The sequence below is a fragment of the Marmota marmota genome, unplaced genomic scaffold, assembly GCF_001458135.2.
Source record: "Marmota marmota marmota unplaced genomic scaffold, marMar, whole genome shotgun sequence".
Taxonomy (NCBI): Eukaryota; Metazoa; Chordata; class Mammalia; order Rodentia; family Sciuridae; genus Marmota; species Marmota marmota.
The window spans coordinates 25,482,811-25,504,856 of NW_025999869.1; the positions used below are offsets into that span (position 1 = coordinate 25,482,811).

A 22,046-nucleotide genomic window follows, 5' to 3' on the forward strand; every position below is an offset into this window, starting at 1 on the left:
TGTAGCATGACATTCTAATCAACAGTACAAATCTGTGAAGAAGAATTTTGTCATCGGCTTAGAGCAGGAAAAACCTAAGTAGAGTGAAGGTAGCTAAGATCAATACTGAAATCATTAATTATGTTGTCCAATCACCCAGTTTCTACTTCTCTTTGGCCTCAAAAGTCAAAGTCTACTCTCAAAAACAAAACAAAAACCCCTACTTTCCCAGTAGGGAAGTTTGAATTCTTCACCTTACAGCGGATCCACAAACTCTTAAAGAGGAAATAAAACTGCCATTTAATGTAATGTTGGAGGATGGGGTGTATGGCTCAATAGAGTGCTCTCCTAGCTTGCGTATGGCCTGGGGTTAGATTCTCAGAACTAATTAAAAAAAAAAAAGTGCTGTTAATGAACTTCAGTGTGACTATGCTATGGATAATCGAGTTTAAAAATTAAAAGTACCTCTGAATCTCCAGTAAAAAAGCAAAGGCTTCTTTACTTGATCACATTTTTAACATACATATTTAACTATCTCTTTAAAATAATTCCCTGGAATATGACAACAGAATGTGAAATAAAATAATGTGATGAACGTTAACCGGTTCAGCTACTAGTGGTGACATAATCCCAACAGAGGATGATGACGTTTGTAGTCTCAAGTAATCCTCAAAGACCGGGGAGAGGAACTGTTTGTCCCACTCCACGAAAGTAGCCACTGAAGTCTGCATTCATTGCCCCCGGATCCCCGCTCAGCCCGCGAGGTGACGTCCAAGACGCGGGGATTTCCGCAGCTGTGACACACGCCACTTCCGGCCGGCAGTCGGAGTCAGTGACGTGGCAGGCTAGTCCGGGCACCGTCCACGGGGCCGGGACGACGGGACAGTCAGGTGGCCTCGGGGCAGCCCCACGGGGAGAGGTGAGCGCTGGAGAAGCCGCGAGCCCGGAGCCGGAAGTGCCACGTGTCCTGATTGCGCCTGCGCGGCCAGCGGCTGACAGGCACTTCCGGCCGGGGCCTCCCTCCTCTCCGGTTTAGGCTGCCGCTTCCCAGCCCAGCATTCGCGGCCCCACTGGCCCGACTTCTAAGCTTCAGTTCCCAGGCCAGGCCGTGGATGCCGGTGGGCTGGGGAGAGTGAAGCGCCATGCCTCGGGCTTGATGCTCCGCCCTCTCCTCCAGTCTTCAGTCCTAAGTCTTTGGCCCTCTCCCTCTGCTTTCAGCAGTCTCTCCGCTGGGCGCTGTTGTCGACTCAGACCAGTACCTTCCAACAAGGATAACTGCGGTCGTCATGTCCCAGCCGGGGATACCCGCCTCCGGCGGCGCCCCAACCGGCCTCCAGGCCCAGAACGGGGCCTCCTCGACCTCGGGGTCTCCCTACACCAACGGTGAGTGCTGCACGGGGGCGAAGAGCAGGGCTCAGCGTGGGCCCAGGCTTTAACTCACCTTTGGATGCTGTTTACTCTTCAGACGACCGTGGAAGAGAGGGTGACCTCTCGGCTGGGGTCTGGCGCGGGTGGTGGTGGGCGGCTGAGCCCCCGATACCGCGGCGTTTGTGCACTCTCAGGCGCGGGCTCGTTTTAGCGTTTTACACACACACACATTCAGTCAGCAAACAGTTAAAGAGCACCCGCTGTAAGCAACGCCCTGGCAAACAAGGGTGAAAAAAAACAGATTCGGTCAATCCCTCAAAAACGGTCCTAGTGGCTGTGCCTTCACCCTCCGCGCCACCTAGCTCCAGTCTCCAGGGGAGCAGAGTTTGGAGTCTGATTCGTCTCGAGCAGATTGGGGTCGTATTTATTCTGAGTTTGCGGACATGAATGAAAGAGTGACTTCTTGCGGAGACCCCTTTAGGACCTACTCATCTCTCCCAGGACTTTCCCAGAACTGTGCCTGGGCCACCTGTTCAGTTTTTCAGCCTTGAAAGAACCAAGTAAATTTGTTGTTTGATTTCCTAAGGCCTTTACATCACTTGGAAAATGGTTGGACCTCTGAGAGGCATGTACATGTGGCACTGTAATTTGTAATTTGTGTGAGAATGTCTTAACTCTTCTAGGATTCCTTGAATTGTCGTACGTGGTGATTTGCTAAACTTTTTTTTAATTGTTGTAATCGAGAAAGATTTTCTGCCAACAGTCTGCCTACTTACCAATTAACTGACACATCTTTGGTTTATGGAAATAAGACCAGCAGAATAATACTAAAGTGCTTAAATTGCACACTGGAATCTAAGATTACTGTGAAGTTGGAGAAAATAGCCAGTGACTAAAATGGCCAATTTACATTGTTTTTAGAGAAGTCTACTGTTTTCTTTACAAAGAAGGCTCTTTTTAGGACTTTTAAAATATCTATGGGTAGGCAGGTATGTGGGCAGAAGCTAGAATAGGGAATAGGCACTGAAAGTGCATTAACTTGAATCAGTTGTTCTTTCTCAAGTTTATAGTAACAGATTATGTAAAGTACATTCTATTCTATGGTATTTAGTAACATTTACCAGGAAGATGAAATCATTTTAAGACATTCACTTTAAGGTGAAAAATTAAACAAGATGTTACAGGGCCATGCATTTTTCATATAATTGCTAAATTGCAACCTTTTTTTAATTGTTAAATTTGTTGTAATTAGTTATACATGACAGTAGAATGCATTTATGCACTTTGTTACATCATATATAGTTGGGATATAAATTCTCATTTTTCTGAGTGTACATGTTGGAGAATCATATTGGTCATATAGTCACATATATACATACAGTAATGATGTCTGTTTCATTCTACTATCTTCTAAATTGCAATCTTATATAACCTTTTTTTAAAAAAATATTTTTAGTTGTAGGTGGATACAATACCTTTATTTTGTTTATTTAGTTTTTTATGTGGTGCTAGGGATCAAACCTAGGGCCTCACACATACTAGGCAAGTGTTCTACTGCTGGGCTACAACCCAGCCCTTATATAAACTTTTGAAAGCAAATCTTGCAAATGTACTTCTAAGTTTATATGTAAGTGTAGTTACTATAATTTTGAAATGCTAAAGGAATCTAACCACTGTGATATGCTGGTTTTGAATTGTTATCACTATGTTGATTTGATTCAGGTCAATGGGCATTTGTTGCACACCTTCTAAGGTCTGTCCTTGAAGATATAGAAGAGAATAAGAAAGCACTTCCTGTGCATAGGTTGCCCAGAGCCAGTTGGAAACTCAGCATTTTGACTAGTGATTGCATTTTAGGATGATAGTAGCTGAAAGAATGCAGCCAATTTGAGATGAGGAGTGAAATAACAGGAGTTCGCATATAAGCCTCTTTTAAGATATAATTTCAGTCTTTTTTTTTTTTTTGGGAGGGGAGCATTCTATCACTGAGGAACATCCCCAGCCTTTTTTTATTTTGAGATGAGCTAAGTTGCTAAGTTGCCCAGGCTGTCCTTGAATTTGAATTCTTTCTGCCTAGCCTCCCAGGTAGTTAGTATTACAAGTGTGCACAACTGCCCCCTTGCTTCATATTCTTTTTTTTTTTTTTTTTTAACATTTTAGTTGTTGATGGACAAAATACCTTTATTATATTTATTTATTTTCATGTGGTGCTGAGGATTGAACCCAGGGCCTCATACATGCTAGGCAAGCACTCTACCGTTAAGTCACAACCCTAGCCTCCTTCATATTCTTATTTATAAGCTCCATTTCTAAAGTTTATTTTCAATAAATGGCCAATATCCTATGTTGGGTTTTTTTGTTGTTGTTGTTGTTATTGTTGTTGTTGTTGATCCCAGTAGTAATACAGTGAGTAGGGATGTGGTGGTGAATTGAGCAGGGGGGTGGTGGAGGGGATATTCCTCTAGAAAGTTTTTTTTAAAAAAAAAGGTTCAGTGGGCATAATGGTGCATATCTGTAATCCCAGCGACTCTGGAGGTTGAGGCAGGAGGATTGCAAGTTCCAGGCCAATCTCAGTAATTTAGTGAGGCCTTAAGCAACTTAGTGAGACCCTGTTTCAAAAGATAAAAAGAGCTGAGGATGTAGCTCAGTGGTAAAGCATATGTGGGTTCAGTCTTCAGTACAAGAGAAAAAGAAAGAAATTAAACAAATGAAAAAAAAAAGATTCAATGCTGGAATCTAGTTTTAGTTAATTCTTTCAAGGCAGTAATTGCTGCCTAAGTATTCTATTGAAAAACTCATGCTTTAAATTTAATGTAGCTTGCATAAATTTCATATTATAGTATAGTTAGATGTTCAGACATTTTTAGATTGTAATCAAAGGCCTATTAATAAAGACCTTTTTCATTTTTTTATAACTTGCTTTTATATTGTGTGGTGTTATTATGTTACAGAATTTGCATTATGACCTAAAAGTTGTTTAGACAAGTTTTTCTAAATCTTTGTGTGGATTGTATATAACATATTTCTTTTGCAAAAAAATTGATAGTGAGACTGTATAGTGCTTGAACTAGCTGATCTTTTTTTTAACTAGCTGATCTTAATCTGATTAGCATGTAATAAGGCTAAAGTCAAATAGTTAATCCCATTGAACCTTACCTCCTTTATCAACTATTTGAATCAATGTGCCAAGACAGAAATTGCAGTTTTATTGCTTTCATTTGTTTATAATAATTATGTAATATTCACTTTTTTACTATAGAATTAAGGGTGAGAAGGATATTCTCCACCTTTCTCCTTTATTCCTAATATATCGTAGCTTTATAATGTTTGTTCCGCTTCCCTCTAGACCTTAAGCCCTGTGAAGAGAAGGCTATCTCTTTTTGCATATTATTCTTTCTCCAGCTCCCCACAGTGTGTAGCACATTTTAGGAATAGCCAGTTTTGTTGAACAAAAGTGTTAGAATTGGGTATTTTGTAAGTCATTTCACTAAATATGTATTGATTTGTTAATAGTAAAATTGGAGCTCACTTCCAAATTCTTTTTTTCTTCTGGCTCTTTTTTGCACAATATCATCAGTCAAAACAATAGAATTTGTGAGCCCAGCATCATGATGCACATATGTAATCCCGGCAACTCAGGAGGCTAAGGCCAGAAAATCCATCCTGGACAGCCTGTCTCAAAATGAAAGGGTGTGGGGATGTAGCTCAGTGGTAAAGTGTCCCTGGGTTCAATTCCCAGTACTAAAAAAAAAAAAACAAAACAAAACCCCACCAACCCATCCAGAGTTTTTTTTTGTCCCCCAGAGGGGGCATCAAGGGGCTACGACTGTAGCTCAGTGGTGGAGCGCTTGCCTAGCATGTGTGAGGCGCTGGGTTTGATCCTCAGCACCACATATAAATAAATAAAATAAAGGTTAAAAAGAAAAAAACAACAACACTATTTAAAAAAAATGCTAATCATCTAATTTAGGAGTAACAAAAATGTCAATTTTCAAATTTCCCTCTAATGTAAATCATGCTTATGATTGTGTATTTAATATAAGAAGTCTTTAATTATGAAACAAACATGATCTAAATAAAAGTGGCATGTGGTCTGTAACACTGATTATTGTGTTTTCAGTAGTAGAGGCTGTAACTCTGGATTCCCACAATACCTTTTGCAGATCTCTTTTAGAATTTACCAGTTGGGTGCAGTGGCACACACCTGTAATCCCAGCAGCTCAGGAGGCTGAGGCAAGAGGATCACAAGTTCAAAACCAGCCTCAGCAATTTAGCAAGGCCCTAAGCAACTTAGTGAGACCTTGTCTCAAAATAAAATATAAAAAAAGGGCTGGGGATGTGGCTCATTGGTTAAGCACCCCTGGTTCAATTCCTGGTACTGAAAAACAAACAAACAAAAAAACTACCATATATTGCATGTAGTAACCATTGTGCTTCTTGTTTTATCTCCGCTAATAGACTGAGAGCTTCTTAAAGACAGAAACAGTGCTGGTTGCAGGGGTCACAGTGGCCTGTAATCCCAGCTACTCTGGAGGCTGAAGTAGTAAGTTCAAAAGTTTAAAGCCAGCCTGGGCAACTTAGTGAGACTCAAAAAGGGCTGAGGATACAGCTCAGTAGTAGAGTGCTCCTGGGTTTTATGCCCAGTACCACAAAAAAATGGGTGGTGGGGGGGAGAGAAATAGTAACAAGAATTAGTACTTATTTTATTGTCACTTACTATGTGCCCAGGCACTATGCTTTGTGGTTCTGTTATAAGCATCATCTCATATCATCTCATTTAATTCTTACAATAGCCCTATGAGGTAAGAAGTGTTTTTTTTTTTTTTTTTTTTTTTTAGTTGTAGATGGACACAATATCTATTTATTTTTAATATGGTGTTGAGATTGAACCCAGTGCCCCACACATGCAAGGCAAGCGCAAGCGCTCTAACACTGAACTACAACCCAGCCCTGCAAATAGATATCTTTCTTTTTTTTTTAATATATTTTTTGTTGATGGACCTTTATTTTATTTATTGTATGTGGTGCTGAGAATCGAACCCAGCTCATCACGCATGCTAGGCGAGTGCTCTACCACTGAGCCACAATCCCAGCCCACAGATAGATATCTTTCTATTAGACATCTCCACTTGGATTTCTTGGCACCTGAAAATTAGTATGTATAAAATACCTCTTTGGTCTTTTTCCCTTTATCATTTCCCACCTTCTCTAATCTTTTTTCATCTTTCTGTTCTAATGAATAGTACTGTCCATTCACTGAATTGTTCAGGTCAGAAAGCTAGGAGTCATCCTTGATTCCTTCCTTTCTTTATTACTCCTATTATTTCTATATCCCATACTGTCTGTTCTGTTGAACTTGTAATTGTAATTCAGATGTTTTAAAATTAATGTATAGAAACTAAATATTTCTGTGACCCCAAATGTTAAATTCTTTTTGTTAAATGTCTATACAAATACAAAATTCAGTATAAACTCCATATGTATATAGCTGTTGTATCATTATAAATTCAAAACATTGAAGTAAAAATATCTATGAAAGCAGTACAGTTCATCAACAGATACTTATAAAAAATAAATATAAATGGCCAACAAATATATGAAAAAAACATCTTTAGCAATCAGGGAAATGCAAATCAAAACTATACCGAGATTTCATCTCATTCCAGTTAGAATTGCTGCCATCAAGAATAGAAACAATACTAAATGCTGGAGAGGATATGATGGAGAGGAATACTTTTACACTGTTGGTGGTATTGTAAATTAGTAACACCACTATGGAAATCATTATGGAGGTTCCTCAAAAGATTGAGCATGGAAAGCTGGTCACAGTGGCACATACCTGTAATCCCCGTGGCTCGGGAGGCTGAGACAGGCGGATTGCAAATTCAAAGCCAGCCTCAGTAAAAGCGAGGCACAAAACAACTCGGTGAGACCCTGTCTCTAAATGAAATACAAAGAAGGATTGAGGATGTGGCTCAGTAGTTAAGTGCCCCTGAGTTCAATCCCCGTACCCCACTCTCCTCCCCTGAAAGAAGAAAAAAAGAGATGGAGCTTGGAACCATCATATGATCCAGCTATATCACTCCTTGGTATTTATTCTAAACAAAGTCAGTATACTATATTGATACATGCATACCCATGTTTATAGCAGCCCAATTCACAATAGCCAAACTATGGAACCAGTCTAGCTGTTCATCAGTGGATGAATGGATAAAGAAAATGTGGTATATATACACAATGGAGTTTTATTCAGCCATAAAGAAGAATGAAATTATGTCACCAGCAGGAAAATGGATGGAACTTGAGAATGTTGTGTTAAGTGAAATAAGCCAAACTCAAAGGCAAGGGGTGTACGTTTTCTCTCATATGTGAAAGCTGGAGAAGAAAAAGAAAGGTAGGAGGGGGTGTCTCATGAAAATCAAAGGGAGACCAGTAAAATCAAAGGAAACCAGGGGGAGAGAAAGGGAAATACTGAGGAATGATATTGGCCAAATTATATCATTATATTGTGTGTATGTATGAATATGTATCAACCAGTCCCACCATTATGTATAATTATAATGCACCAATAAAAATATGGGAAAAATACAGTTCAATTTTAAGACACTCAATAATATGATAGTTTATCTGAAGCCAAAGTTGATTGGATTGTTTAGTTTTATGATGGAGCTCTGGTTGGGTGCTATCCTGGTCACTCACTATTTTTCTTTTTATTTACTTTTTTGGCTTGAACCCAGTCTTTGATATTCATTTTCCTAAGTCTTTTCTTTCTTTTTTTTTTTTTTCCTTTCTTTCTGTACTGGGGATTGAACTTAGGGGCACTCAACCACTGAGCCACATCCCCAAGTCCTATTTTGTATTTTATTTATAGACAGGGTCTCATTGGGTTGCTTAGCGCGTCAATTTTGCTGAGGCTGGCTTTGAACTTATGTTTCTCCTGCCTCAGCCTCTCAAACAGCTGTGTGCCACCATGCCTGACCAGCTCTTTTTCCTTAAGGCTTATTTGTTTGTTTGTTGCTGGGGATCAAACCCAGGGTCTAGCACATATTAATCACCTTACTCTACCACTCTAGCACATGTTCGGTAAGTGCTCTGCTTTGGGGCTATTCCTTCAGCTCTCTTTCACACTCATGATAACACTGGATACATCCTGATAATCTTCCCATTTCAAGGTCATTTGATTAGAAACCAGAATTCCCCTTTGTCATGTAACCTGATTCCAGGAATTAGGACATGGACTTCCATGTGAATCATTTCTACTTAAAATACACATCAGCCCCATCATTCCCTGGTTATTTGTCTTCCTTTTAAAAAATGAATATTGTTTTCAGTTGCAGAGAGAAAAATTTTTTCCTATAACTTCTTAGGTTCAAGTATGTGCCACCATACTTGAACTTCTTTATCAAATCCATACTTCTTTAGTGTAGTCCTCAATTCCTGCTTCACTTCAGGCAAGTGTCTCAACAATTTGCTCTTGTCATACTGAGCTTTTTTCAGAATGCCTTTCCACCATCACAAGCTGTTGTAAATATAAATTCCTTTACAGGAACACTTTTTTTTTTTTTCCCCCTTTTTTGGTACCAGAGATTGAATCCAGAGTCACTTTACCACTGAGCCACATTCCCAGTCCTTTTTATTTTTATTTTTAAATTTTAATATAGGGTTTCACTAATTTGCTTAGGGCCTTGCTAAATTGCTGAGGCTAGTTTTGACCTTGCAATCCTTCTGCCTCAGCCTCCCAAACCGCTGGGAATACAGGCATGTGTCACCATGCCTGGTTTACAGGAACACTTTTTTTTTTTTTTTAATAGTTTTTTAGTTGTAGGTGGACACAATACCTTTATTTTGTTTTTATTTATATGGGTGCTCAGGATTGAACCCAGGGCCACACACGTGCTAGGCAAGTGCTGTACCACTGAGCCACAACCCCAGCCTTACTGAAACACTTTTTTTTTTTTTTGGTAATATACTCTTTTTCCTGAGGCTATTCTTTATTTTTCGGGCTTGTTTGTTTTGTATTGGGGATGAAATACAGGGCCTAGCACATGCTATGCACATTCTGTATCACTGAACCACACCCCAGCCTTCTCAGGTTTTAGCTTAAAATTCCCTTCCTCGGGAAACCATCTTTGCTACCTTTCTGTCTTTAGTCTAGCCCAAGTGCTGCCTACTTTGGGGCTCTCAGTGTCATAGGGTTCCCCTATCATATCACTCTCTATTGGAGTGCCTGCTATTTGCCAATCTAGACTGAGCTATCGGAGGAGTACAGGGATGAAATGGACCTTATTCACCTTTGCGTCCTAAGAATGTTCTTAATTAATAGAGCTGTTCTTTAACAGATGACAGACAAGAAAAAAAAGATTAGTTCAAATAATTTGCTTTACTAATATCAGATTTATAATTTTGCTGCAGTGTTCAGGACACAAATATATGGGGTTTTTTTTTGGATAATGCCAATAGAGAACATTTCAAGAATGCTAATTAGCCTTACTTAGTGACACATGCCTATAATCCCAGCAATTTGGAAGGCTGAGTAGGAAGACTGAAAATTCAAGGCCAGCCTGGGTAACTCGGTGAGACCCTATATCAAAGTAAAAAATAAAAATGACTGGGGATGTAGATGTGGGGTAAAGTGCCCCTGGGTTTGATCTCTGATACTGAAAAAAAAATTAATAATAAAAAGTGCTAACTATACGAAAAACACTGTTATAAATGTTTCACATAAATCTCATTCTCACATTTTATCGGTTTTCTGTTACTGCTTTAACAAATTACCACAAATTTAGTGTCTTCAACCAACACAAAATTAACTTCTAGAGGTCAGAAGTCTGACTTTGGTCTCACTGAGTTAATATCAAGGTGTTTTTAGGGCTGTAATCCTTTCTGTAGCTTCTGTGAGAGAATCTGTTTTCTTGCCTTTTTCTATCTTCTGGAGGCTCTTCTCCAACAGTCCTTGGCTGGTAGTCTTCTTCCATCTGCAAAGCCAACAGTGGGCTTGGTGGGTCTCACATAGCATCACTCTGACACTGACTCTCTTGCCTCCTTCTTTCACCCTTGTGATTACATTAGATATATCCTAATAATAATCCCATTTTTTAAATATTTATTTTTTAGTTGTAGTTGGCACAATGCTTATTTTTATTTATTTATTTTTATGTGGTGCTGAGGATTGAACCCAGGGCCTCACACCTGCTAGGCAAGCACTCTACCGTTGAGCCACAATCTCAGCCCCAGTCATCCCATTTTATTTATTTATTTTTATGTGGTACTGAGGATCGAACCCAGCGCCTTGCACCTAACCCAGCAACTTGCACGTGCTAGGCAAGCAAGCACTCTACGGCTGAGCCACAACCCCAGCCCGCCCCAATTATCCCATTTTAAGGTCAGTTGATTAGCAACCTAAATTGCATTTTCAGCCTTATTCTCCTTTGTCATGTAACCTAACACAATTCCAGGGATTAGGAAATGGACTTCTATGTGAGTTGTTTCCACTTAAAATACACAATAAGTGTGATCCTATTACTTTTCCCATTTTATAGATAAGGAAACTGAGGTACAGAGAAGTTAAATATCTTGGTGCTGGACATCAACCCAAAGCTCAAGCTTGCAATTCTCTTTTTGTTGTTGTTGGTTTTGGTATGTTGTCCAGGCTGGACTCCAGATATCCTCTTCACAGCCCTCTGAGTACTGGAATTATTAATGTGTGACTCTATACTCAGTACAAAAGGTAAAATATTTTGCTCAAGAATGAACACTTAACTAAAAGGATTTGACTCTGATGGCATCTATTTATACAGGAAATCTTGGTCATAGCAAGCCAAAGAATACCAAGATTTTAGGGTGGGATTATTTCTTAATCTATTGTAACTACCAGGAATTCAAGTCAGAAAACCAACTAGATGGTTATTCATATAATTCTGGATGAAGATGAAATTTGGTGTTGATACAGGGATAGGAATAGGAAAGACTGTAGAATAAATCTATCATAATTTTCCTATGTACACATATTAAAATATCTAAGTGAATCCCACCATGGGATTCTGATTAGAATAAGATCTATCCCATGCTTGTATTGTATAATTTTATCAAAATGGATTCTACTGTCATATATGAGAAGAACCGATAAAATAAAAAAAAATTACCATTGAACTCAAGGTCACTCAACCATTGAGGCACATCCTCAGCCCTATTTTTTATGTTTTTTTTTTTTTTGGTACTGGGGATTGAACTCAAAGGCACTCAACCACTGAGCCATATCCCCAGCCTGATTTTGTATTTTATTTAGAGACAGGGTCTCACTGAGTTGCTTAGTGCCTTGCTTTTGCTGAGGCTGCTTTGAACTCGAGATCCTCCTGTCTCAGCTTTCTGAGCCTTTGGGATTATAGGTATGTGCCACCACGCCTGGCTCTATTTTATGTATTTTTTTAATATAAAGACATGGTGTCACTGAGTTTAGGCACTAAGCTTTTGCTGAGGCTGGCTTCGAACTAGCGATCTTCTTGCCTCCCGAGCTGCTGGGATTACAGGCATGTGTTACTGTGCTCCGGCTGTTTTTTTCCCTTTTTGTTGGTCTGTTTTAAACATTCTAGATGATAGTGAGTGGTACCTTGTTGTCGTTTTGCTTTGTGTTTATTTAATGACTGATATTTGTATTTCTCTAATGATTAATAATGTTCAGTGTCTTTGCATGTGCTTATTAGCCATTTGTATATCTTCTTTGAATTATATGCCTATTTTGAAAAATTTTAATAATATTTTTGCCATACTAGGGATTGAACCCAGGAGTGCCTCTACCACTCAGCTACATCCCTACCCCTATTTTTATTTTTTTAAATTTTTTTTTTAAATTTTGAGACAGGTTCTCACTGAATTGCTCAGGCTGATCTCCAACTTGTGATCTTCCTGCCTCAGCCTTCAGAGCAACTGGGATTACAGCCAGGCACTACCACTCTTGGGACTACTTATTTTTTATTTTAATTTTAAGTTTTTGTACTGGGAATTGAACACATGGTCACTTAACCACTGAGCCACATCCCCAGCCCTTTTTATTTTTGAGACGGGATCTCGCTAAGTTGCTTAGACCCTTGTTCAAGTTGCTGCGGCTGACCTTGAATTTGGCAATCCTCCTAGCTTTGCCTCCCAAGTTGCAGGTGTGCAATACTGGGCCTGGGGCTACTGTATTTTTTTAAAGTGTTGTTATATTCACTTGAAAGACTAATTTTTCCTTCTCTTCTTATTGGAAGGTCCTGTTCAAAATGCACTGATGTCTTCACAATTGTCAGTGAGTCAAGGATATAATTTCCAGCTTCCAGGATCCTATCCTCATCTAATACCAGCAAAGACTTTGAATCCAGTCTCTGGACAGTCTAACTACGGTGGTTCTCAGGGTTCTGGGCAAACTATTAATAGACCACCTGTAGCTTCTAATACAGTGACACCTTCACTCCATAGTGGTCCTGTTCCTCGAATGCCACTACCTGCTTCTCAGAATCCAGCTGCTGCACCGATGCCTTCTGGTAGCTTTCTTCCTGGAGCCAACATACCACCACATTCAAATTGGCAATATAACTATCCGCCCACAGGATCACAGACAAACCATTATCCTCGTGTATTATCCCAACCGACTGCATTGGGGAGTACAAACTTAACAACAAATCATCAATATGTTTCTTCTGGAGACCCTTCACTTCAAAACAGCTTCATAAAATCAGGTAGTATTATTAGGAATGTTAAAAATGTAGAAATAAACAACTTTTGCTTGTTTAGAGATTTGAATGAATACTTAAAGCCTTAAAACCACATGGAAAATTGTTGGTTTAAAAAATTATTATAAATCTTTAAGTAAATTACTTGTAATATCTTTGAATTAACTCAGTAACTTAAATTAATGAATTATTTCTGCTTTGCTTCTTTCCTTTGAAGGTATTCTTTTTCTTTCTTCCTTTCTTCCTTTCTTGTGATGGGGTCTTACTATGTTGCTCAGGCTGGCCTTGAACTCCTGAGCTCAAGCAATCCTCCCTCAGCCTCTGAATAGCTACAGGCTGTTTTTCTTTGAGTCACTTGTGATATTTGCAGAACCACTTCCTCAGGGACTGGCCACTACTTTTGGCTTTTTTTTTTTTTTTTTTTTAATTCTTTTTAGTTATACACAACAGTAAAATGTGCTTTTTTTTTTCTTTTCTTTTTTGTTCTAATTAGTTATACATGACAGTAGAATGCATTTATGGAGTATAACTTCTTATTCTTTTGGTTGTACATGATATAGAGTTATACCTGTTATGTAATCATATATGCACATAGGGGAATAATATTTGATTCATTCTACATATTTTTTCTACTCCCATACCTGCTCCCCTCTTTTCATTCCCCTCTATCTAATCCAAAGTATTTCTGTTCTTCCCTAGTGCCCCCTCCCCTTATTGTAAATTAGCATCCATGTATCAGAAAAAACATTTGGCCTTTGGTGTTTTGGGTTTGGCTTATTTCACTTAGCATAATATTCTGTAGCTCCATCCATTTAATTGCAAATGCCATGTTTTATTCTTCTTTAAGGCTGAGTAATATTCTATTGTGTATGTATACCACATTTTCTTTATCCATTCATCTGTTGAAGGGCACTTAGGTTGGTTCCATTAAACTTAGCTATTGTGAATTGAGCTGCTTTAAACATTGATGTGGCGGCATCACTGTAAGTATGCTGATTTTAAGTCCTTGGTTTATACCAAGGAGTGGGATAATTGGGTCAAATGGTGGTTCCATTCCAAGTTTTGAGGAATCTCCATATGGCTTTCCATAGTGGTTGTACCAATTTGCAGTCCCACCAGGAATGTGTGAGTGTACCTTTTTCCCCACGTTCTTGCCAACATTTATTGTTGCTTGTATTTTTTTTTTTTTTTGTCCTGGGGATTGAACCAAAGGGCAGTTAACCACTGAGCCACATCCCCAGCCCTTTTAAATTTTTATTTAGAGAGAGGGTCTCACTGAGTTGCTTATGTATGGCCTCACTAAATTGCCGAGGTTGGCTTTAAACTTGCCACCACTTTTTTTTTTTTTAATATTTTTTAGTTGTAGATGGACACAATACCTTTATTTGTTTATTCATTTTTTAATGTGGTGCTGAGGATCAAACCCAGGGCCTCACATGTGCTAGGCAAGTGCTCTCCCACTGAGCCACAACCCCAGCCCCTCACCATTACTTTTATTAACTGGTTTCTACCTTACTGTCTAGGGATGCTGAATTGTTATGGTTTCTCTTTGATCCTAATCTGAGGCTTTCATTACTTTTTGGCATGGCTGCAGGCAGTTTTTGACTTCAAATTTGCAGAACTGTGGAGTTGTGAAGGGACAGGTCTAAAGACAGTGCTTTTTTTTGTGGGGGGGGGGAGTACTGGGCTTTGAACATAGGTACACTTTATCACTGAACTATATCTCCATCCCTTTATAATTTTTCTTTTGAGACAGGGTCTTGCTAAATTGCATATAGCCTCCTGAGTCTCTGGAATTACAGGCATATGCCACCATGTCCAACTGAGACAATGCTTTTGGAGTGAGGAGTGTTACTGAGCACAGCTGTGGTTAGTGCTTAGTGCAATGGGCAGAAATTTATATGTATGTTTTCTTCTGAAAGTTTTATAATTTCAGCTCTTATGTTTAGGTCTTTGGTTAATTTTAATTTTTGTGTATGTTGATAGGTAGGGGTTCAGTTTCATTTTTTTGCATGTGGCTATCAGTGCCTTTGTCTCAGCACTATCTAATGGAAATACTAGTCTATTGTTAGTACCTTTGTTAAAATTCAATTAATCATAAGTTAAGGGTTTATTTCTGGAATCCCAATTTTATTTCATTGATCTGTATGTGTGTTTTTATTATATTACCAAATATATTTTTATTATATTTACCAAATATTTTTTTTTCCACTGCATTTCTTACTTGAGTTACTTTCTTTGGTGTGTGTGTGTGTGTGTGTGTGTGTGTGTGTGGTGGTGGTGGTGGTAGTAGTACTGGGGATCAAACCCAGACCTTTTTGTTTGCTAAGTAAATCCTTTATCATGAAGCCCCCCCCCAATATATCTTTTTAAAAAATTTTTTTAATTGTTGATGGGCTTTTATTTTCACTTATTTGTATGTGGTGCTGAGAATCAAACCCAGTGCCTCACGCATGCTAGGCAAGTGCGCTACCGTTGAGCCACAACCCCAACCCCTCCCTTCCATACATCTTGATTGCTATTGATTTTGTAGTAACTTTGAATTCATGAAGCTTTACTTCTCTAACTCTTGCTTTCAGGATTATTTTGGCTTTTCTGGTTTCCTTGTATTTTCTTAAGATTTTTAGAATCAGCTTGTTAAGTTTTGTAGAAAAGATACCTAGGGTTTTGTTTTTGATGTTGAATTGAATCTGTATATCGTTTTGGGAGAGAAAAACCATATATTCTTGGACTGGATGATCATTGTTTTTTTGGGGGGAGGGGGTGCTGGTTATTGAACTCAGGGCCTTCTACATGCAAGGCAAGCACTCTACCAACTGAGCTATACCCCCAGCCCAATCATTGTATTTTTTAAAAATATTTTTTAGTTGTCAGTGGACCTTTATTTTATTTATTTATATGTGGTGCTGAGTATTGAACCCAGTGCCTCACACATGCCAGGCAAGTGATCTGCCACTGAGCCACTACTCCAGCCACCACCTCTCCCCATCATTGTATTTTGTAAACTACTTCTGGTTCAGAAGTAGCTTTAAAAACCATTTCACCTTTGTGTTTTTGCTTTTCAGTTGATCAGAATCTTAGAAATTTATCAACATTAATAGTGTTACTTTGAAAAGTGTTTAAAATTCCATATTGGGATCTGCAGATTGATTTTGCACTTTTCAAGAAAGTGAACAAGTAACAAGTTCCAAGTGAAATAGTTAATATGAATAGTTAACCTTTTAAAAAAAATTCATGTATTTCTTATTTATGGTGTACACTCCATCAGTTTTGTAGCTTGTTAATACTTTTTAAGCCTCTGACCAGCCACTGGCCCTAGTGAATACATTTTGGCCTTGTAAAGATTTAAGTATTCTTTTTATTTAGAAAAAAAAAATTTTTTTCTAAATAAATGGACACAATACCTTTATTTTATTTATTTTTATGTGGTGCTGAGGATCAAACCCAGTGCCTCATACATGCTAGCTAGGCAAGTGCTCTACCACTGAGCTGTAATTCCAGCCCAAGATTAAGGAATTTTTTAGAAACTTCGTTTCTTGATATAAATTGGGTGGGCGGAGGATTTTGGAGATTGAACCTTAACCTTCCCCTTGCTGAGCATATCCTCTGCCAGTGAACCCTCATCTCTCTGTGGAAATTTTCTGATTCACAACTGGTAGCCCAAAATCCATTAGATTACTTTTACTCTGGTTCAGTTGACACCATGTGTGAGCATCTATCTCTTGAATTAATGCATATTCTTTTGGGGAGGGCAATACCAGGGGTGCTTTATCCTACTGAGCTAAATTCCCAGCCTTTTCTATTTTTTATTTTGAGACAGGGTCTTGCTAAGTTGCTGAGGCTCACTTTGGAACTTGTGATCCTCCTGCTTTAGCCTCTGAATGGTTGGGATTGAAGGTGTGCATCACCGAATCCAGCATATTTGTTTTATTTTTAATAATGATAGGTAACATTTATTGAACATTTATAATATTGTCTAGCACTTTATCAAACTGTTATGCATTATCTTATTTAATCTTTTTGTTTTTTAGAATATATATATATTTTTACTTGTTCTAATTAGTTATACATGATATCTTATTTAATCTTCACCGTAGTCTCTTATAGCTAACAAATATGAAGTTTCAAAGTTTGCCCAAAGTCACAAGAAAATAGTTTGGGAAAACATACTATGTAAAAACTATTTCCCCCAGCTTCCTAGCTACTTGGGAGGCTGAGGAAGGAACATTGCTTCAACCCAGTAGTTTTGGGCCAGCCTTGGCAACGTAGTGAAATGGGACTCTGGGTGGGGTGGGGGGGGATATATTTAAGGGTAGGTGTGTCTTTTTGGTACCAAGGATTGAATCCAGGGGCACTTAATCACTGAGCTACGTCCCCTGCCCTTTTTATTTTTTATTTAGAGATAGGGTCTCACTGAGTTTTGGGGGCTGGTTTAGAACTTGCAGTCCTCCTGCCTCAGCCTCCTGAGCATCTAGGATTATAGGCATGCATCATCACACTCAGCTGATGTATCTTTTTAAAAGGCATATGATCAATAATCTGAAATTACTTTGGCTTTAACAGAAGCCCTCAGGTAGATCATTTAGATTGCAGCATAGATGTAATGAGAGAGACATATAAGTGCTGAAACTTATGAACATTTCCACATAAAAGAAGGGAAAAGAAAGATGTATAATCTTAAAATGAACCTAAATGTATGATTCCTCTTGTTTTTTTCTTATGAGATGTCTAAAAAAAAAGAAGAAAATCCATGCTTTTCACTTGTTTTTTTCAACACATACTTGATAATAGATACCTGATAGTCTGATATCAAAAACTGTTGAGTATCCTTGGGAGCCTGAAGCAGGAGGATTGTGAGTTCAAAGCCAGGCTTAGCAGAAGTGAGGTGCTAATCAACTGTGTGAGACCCATACAAAATAGGGCTGGGGATATGGCTCAGTGGTCAAATGCCCCTGATTTCAATCCCCAGTACAATAACAAAAAACAAAACAAAACTGAGTATATAAGTTATGCTATTTTCTAATCCTCATACTAAATTTTCTGACTTTTCCTAATAGGCTGCCTTTTAGCATCTTTACATTAATTGGCCTGATTCTTAAACTCTACTGTTATAAATAAGAATTATTCAACTAGATGATTGCTTAGCATGTGTGAGGCCTGGGTTCAATCCCCAGCACTGCAGAAAAAGAAAAAAAATTTTCCAACTTCTACAAAAAGTCTATTATATGAAATGTAGCATGTCCCAAGTTCAAAATATTCTTCCAAAAGTTGTAAAAACTCTATAAGCTTACTTGTATTTTGTTAATCATTAGGTTGTTATATCTTTGTGGTCAGATGTAGCATGCATTCTTGTTCATGCTGAGTTGGTAGTGTACCTTGCCCCTTTGTGCCATAGATATATGTGGGTGCTTCTTAGATAAGGGAGTTGCATTTCTGTAATCTTTGTTTTCACTTTTGCCAACAAAAAGCATATCAGTCTTCTTGGGAGCTATAAGGTTTTTGAATAACAATGATTTTTCAATTTGGTCCTGGAGAATTTAACAGTGATGCTTTTTATTTTTTGGTACTGGGGATTGAATTTAAGGGGTACTCTACCACATCCCCAGCCCTTTTAATTTTGAGAAAGGGCCTTGCTAAGTTCCCCAGACCTACCTCAAAATTTTGATCCTCTTACCTCAACCTGATTTGCCGGGATTACTTACAGGTGTGCGCCACTGCACCTGTGCATTTGGGTGCATTTATTCCTTTAATTGTATAAAATATAGAGTTAACTGTATACTATAAGTAAAATTTATTGCCTATGTTACTTACAAACAAATTTTTTAAAAAGTTCTGGAATGAAAAATATACCAGTGGTGTTTCATCTACTTTGTAGACTTTTGCAATGAGAAGGGAGGTCGAAGTAATGTGGTTATCTTGAAAGAATAGATAGTTGTGGGTTTGAAACTTTGATATCACATAGAATATCCTTAAAAAGTAACTCATCTAGTTTTTATAGAGTCAGGATTTATGTCCCAAATAGAAAATGATAAAATTAGGGCAGTGATATCCTGGTTGATACAAGGATAAATATTGTGTCATTCTTGGTTTGAGGGGTACTTTTAAAACCTATTGGATATCAGTATTTCATAATGCTTGTGTATAAACTTAAATCATTGCCAAATTTTATTTACTTATTTAAGACAGGGTCTTGCTAATTTGCCCAGGCTCACCTGCAACTCCTGATCCTCCTGCCCTAGCCTCCTGAGTAACTGAGACTACAGGTGCGTATAGCACTGTAGCTGGCTAATTTACCAATTTTTAAGCCTAAGGAATGTTCCTAACAATATTTAAACCGTTACAGAAGGTAAACTAGCTTTAAAATATTTATTTAATTAAAAAAAAAAAAAGCCAGGTGCCATCGTGGTACATGCTTTCAGTCCTAGCTATTTGACAGGTAAAGGCAGGAGGATAACTTGAGTGAGTCTAGGAGTTCAAGGCTAGCATGGGTAACATGATGAAATCTAGCTCAAAAAAACCCTTAAGCATGCACATACATTTTGGTACAGGGCATTGAACCCGGGGACACTTAACCACTGAGCCACATCCCCAGCGCTTTTTTTGTTTTTTGAATTTTTTAATATTTATTTTTTGGTTTTCGGCAGACACAACATCTTTGTTTGTATGTGGTGCTGAGGATCGAACCCGAGGCTGCACGCATGCCAGGCAAGTGTGCTACCGCTTGAGCCACATCCCCAGCCCTCCCCAGTGCTTTTTTATATTTTATTTAGAGACAGGGTCTTGCTTAGGGTTTTGCTAAGTTGCTGAAGTTGGCTTTGAACTTGTTATCTTCCTGCCACAGCTTCCTGAGCTGTGCAGGATATTGTACCACTGTGCCCAGCTATCTTTCATTTTGAGATAGGGTCTCAGTTGCTGAGGGTCTTGTAAAGTTGTTGAGACTGATCTCAAACCTGTGATCCTGCCTCAGGCTCCTGAATTGCTGGGATTATAGGCGTGCACCACTGTATTAGGCAAAACATCATATATTGAACCTAGGGGTGCTAAGTTGCTGAGGTTGACTTTGAACTTGCAATCCTCCTGCCTCAGGCTCCTGAGTCACTTGATTACAGGCATCAGCCACTATGCCTGGTGAAATCTATATGTTTTTAACATATGATAAAATGCTTATGATCATATACATATATGCGCGGGCGCACGTGTGTTTGTAGTGCTATTGATCAAACTTAGGGCCTCATGCACATGCAAGTGCTATACCACACAACAACACTCCCAGCTGTGTCTATAAAGTATTTAAACCAATATAGAAAGTAAACTAACTTTATTATTTGGTAAACACTGAACAGTGCACAAATTTATAATCTCATCTTTAGTAGTTATATCCCAGCAAAACAAGGCAAAATTAGGCTGGATATAGTGTTACACCTGTAATCCCAGCAATTTGGAATGTTGAGGCAGGAGGATTGAAAATTTGAGGGAAGCCTTACAATTGAGAACCTGCCTTAAAATAAAAAATAAAGTCAGGTGCGGTGGCAAACGCCTCTAATTCCAGTGGCTCAGGAGGCTGAGGCAGGAAGATTGTGAGTTCAAAGCCAGCATCAGCAACTTGATGAGGCCCTGAGCAACTCAGTGAGACCCTGTCTCTAAACAAAATATTAAAAAAAGGACTGAGGATCTGGCTCAGTGGTTAAGTGCCCCTGAATTCAATCCCCCAGTACCAAAAATGAATTAATGAATGAATGAATGGATGGATAGATAGATAGATAGATAGATAGATAGAACTAGGGATGTAGCTCAGTAGTGGAGCACCCTGGGTTCGCATCCCTAATACCACAGAAATTTAAAACGAAGCAAAATTAAATAAAACTTGGGAAATTGTTACAACTTAGTTTACAAATTATTAATTTGTATTTTTAGAAAGCTGTCAACTTGTTGATGTTAGTTGAGCAGATTATATTTGCAAACAAAATTAGTAAAATATTTAGAAATTAGTAAGAAAATTAATAGAATTTTATTCATGTTAGTTTCTATTAGAATATTTCACAAGGCTGCTTAAACCTCTGTAATCAGTTAATGAAGAATTAATCAATTAGCATGGCATTGAATCTACTCTAGAAGTGATTTGATACTTCTTTTATTTATATATATATATATATATATATATATATATATATATATATATAAAATGTATTTTTTTTAAGTTGTAGTTGGAAACAGTACCCTTATTTTATTTACTTATTTTTATGTGATGCTGAGGATTGAACTAAGGGCCTCACAGGTGCGAGGTCAGTGCTCTACTACTGAGCCACAACCCCAACTCCATTTTTCTTTTTTTTTTTTTTAATGATTTTTTTTTTAAGTTGTTGATGGACCTTTATTTTATTTATTTGTATGTGGTGCTGAGATTCAAACCCAGGACCTCACACATGCCAGGAAAGTGCTCTACTGCTGAGCCAAAACCCCAGCCTCTTGATACTTATTTCTTTATATTGCTTAATAACTGATAGATAAGAAACATGGTAGGATAGAGATGGAAATATGTAAGGCATACATATGAGACCATGAAGTCATACAGTTAGGAAGTTTACTGTATTTCTAATAATTTGTTGGGGTTTATAATTAAAATGTAAATTTGGAAGTTGTTCAGCTTTGGTAAAGATTGTTTTTGGCCTTTGTCTTAAGTTCTTAAATGATGTGAAAAAAACCAATGTTTCCAAAGGTTCATCACTTCCCTTAAGGAATCCACCTCTGCCTACCACTTTTCAACCAGGAACTCCTCGTGGGCCCCCTCCACCTAGAGGTCCACCTCCAGTAAGGGACCCCATGCTCCAGAATTCACATAGACCTGCACCCCAGTGTTCGTTTAATTCAGCTGTCAACCAAGAAGGTGAGTAAATCAGAAAACAATTTTAATTCCAAATGTTTTGACTTAGAACAAAAAAAAATGAATATTATCTGAATCTTGAGCATTAGAGTCATATTTTTTAAGAAAATCCA

At 38.2% G+C, this 22,046-nt stretch overlaps 1 protein-coding gene across 5 annotated transcripts in view; it reads left to right on the forward strand.

Moving 5' to 3' along the window:
- Nucleotides 1–498: 498 nt before the first annotated feature.
- Sec24a (SEC24 homolog A, COPII coat complex component) overlaps nucleotides 499–22,046 on the forward strand; it is an 81,263-nt gene continuing 59,715 nt past the window's right edge. The window contains exons 1-4 of one of the 5 annotated variants that reach the window (XM_048783802.1): nucleotides 499–898; nucleotides 1,198–1,362; nucleotides 12,591–13,058; nucleotides 21,769–21,936. In XM_048783802.1, coding sequence (XP_048639759.1) covers nucleotides 1,266–1,362; nucleotides 12,591–13,058; nucleotides 21,769–21,936 — 733 coding nt within the window. In that variant the 5' untranslated portion in view covers nucleotides 499–898; nucleotides 1,198–1,265. Of the gene's footprint in view, nucleotides 899–950; nucleotides 1,363–1,416; nucleotides 1,973–12,590; nucleotides 13,059–21,768; nucleotides 21,937–22,046 lie in introns of those variants that run through there. The other 4 variants (XM_048783818.1, XM_015492774.2, XM_048783806.1 and 1 more) reach the window with 4 other exon arrangements.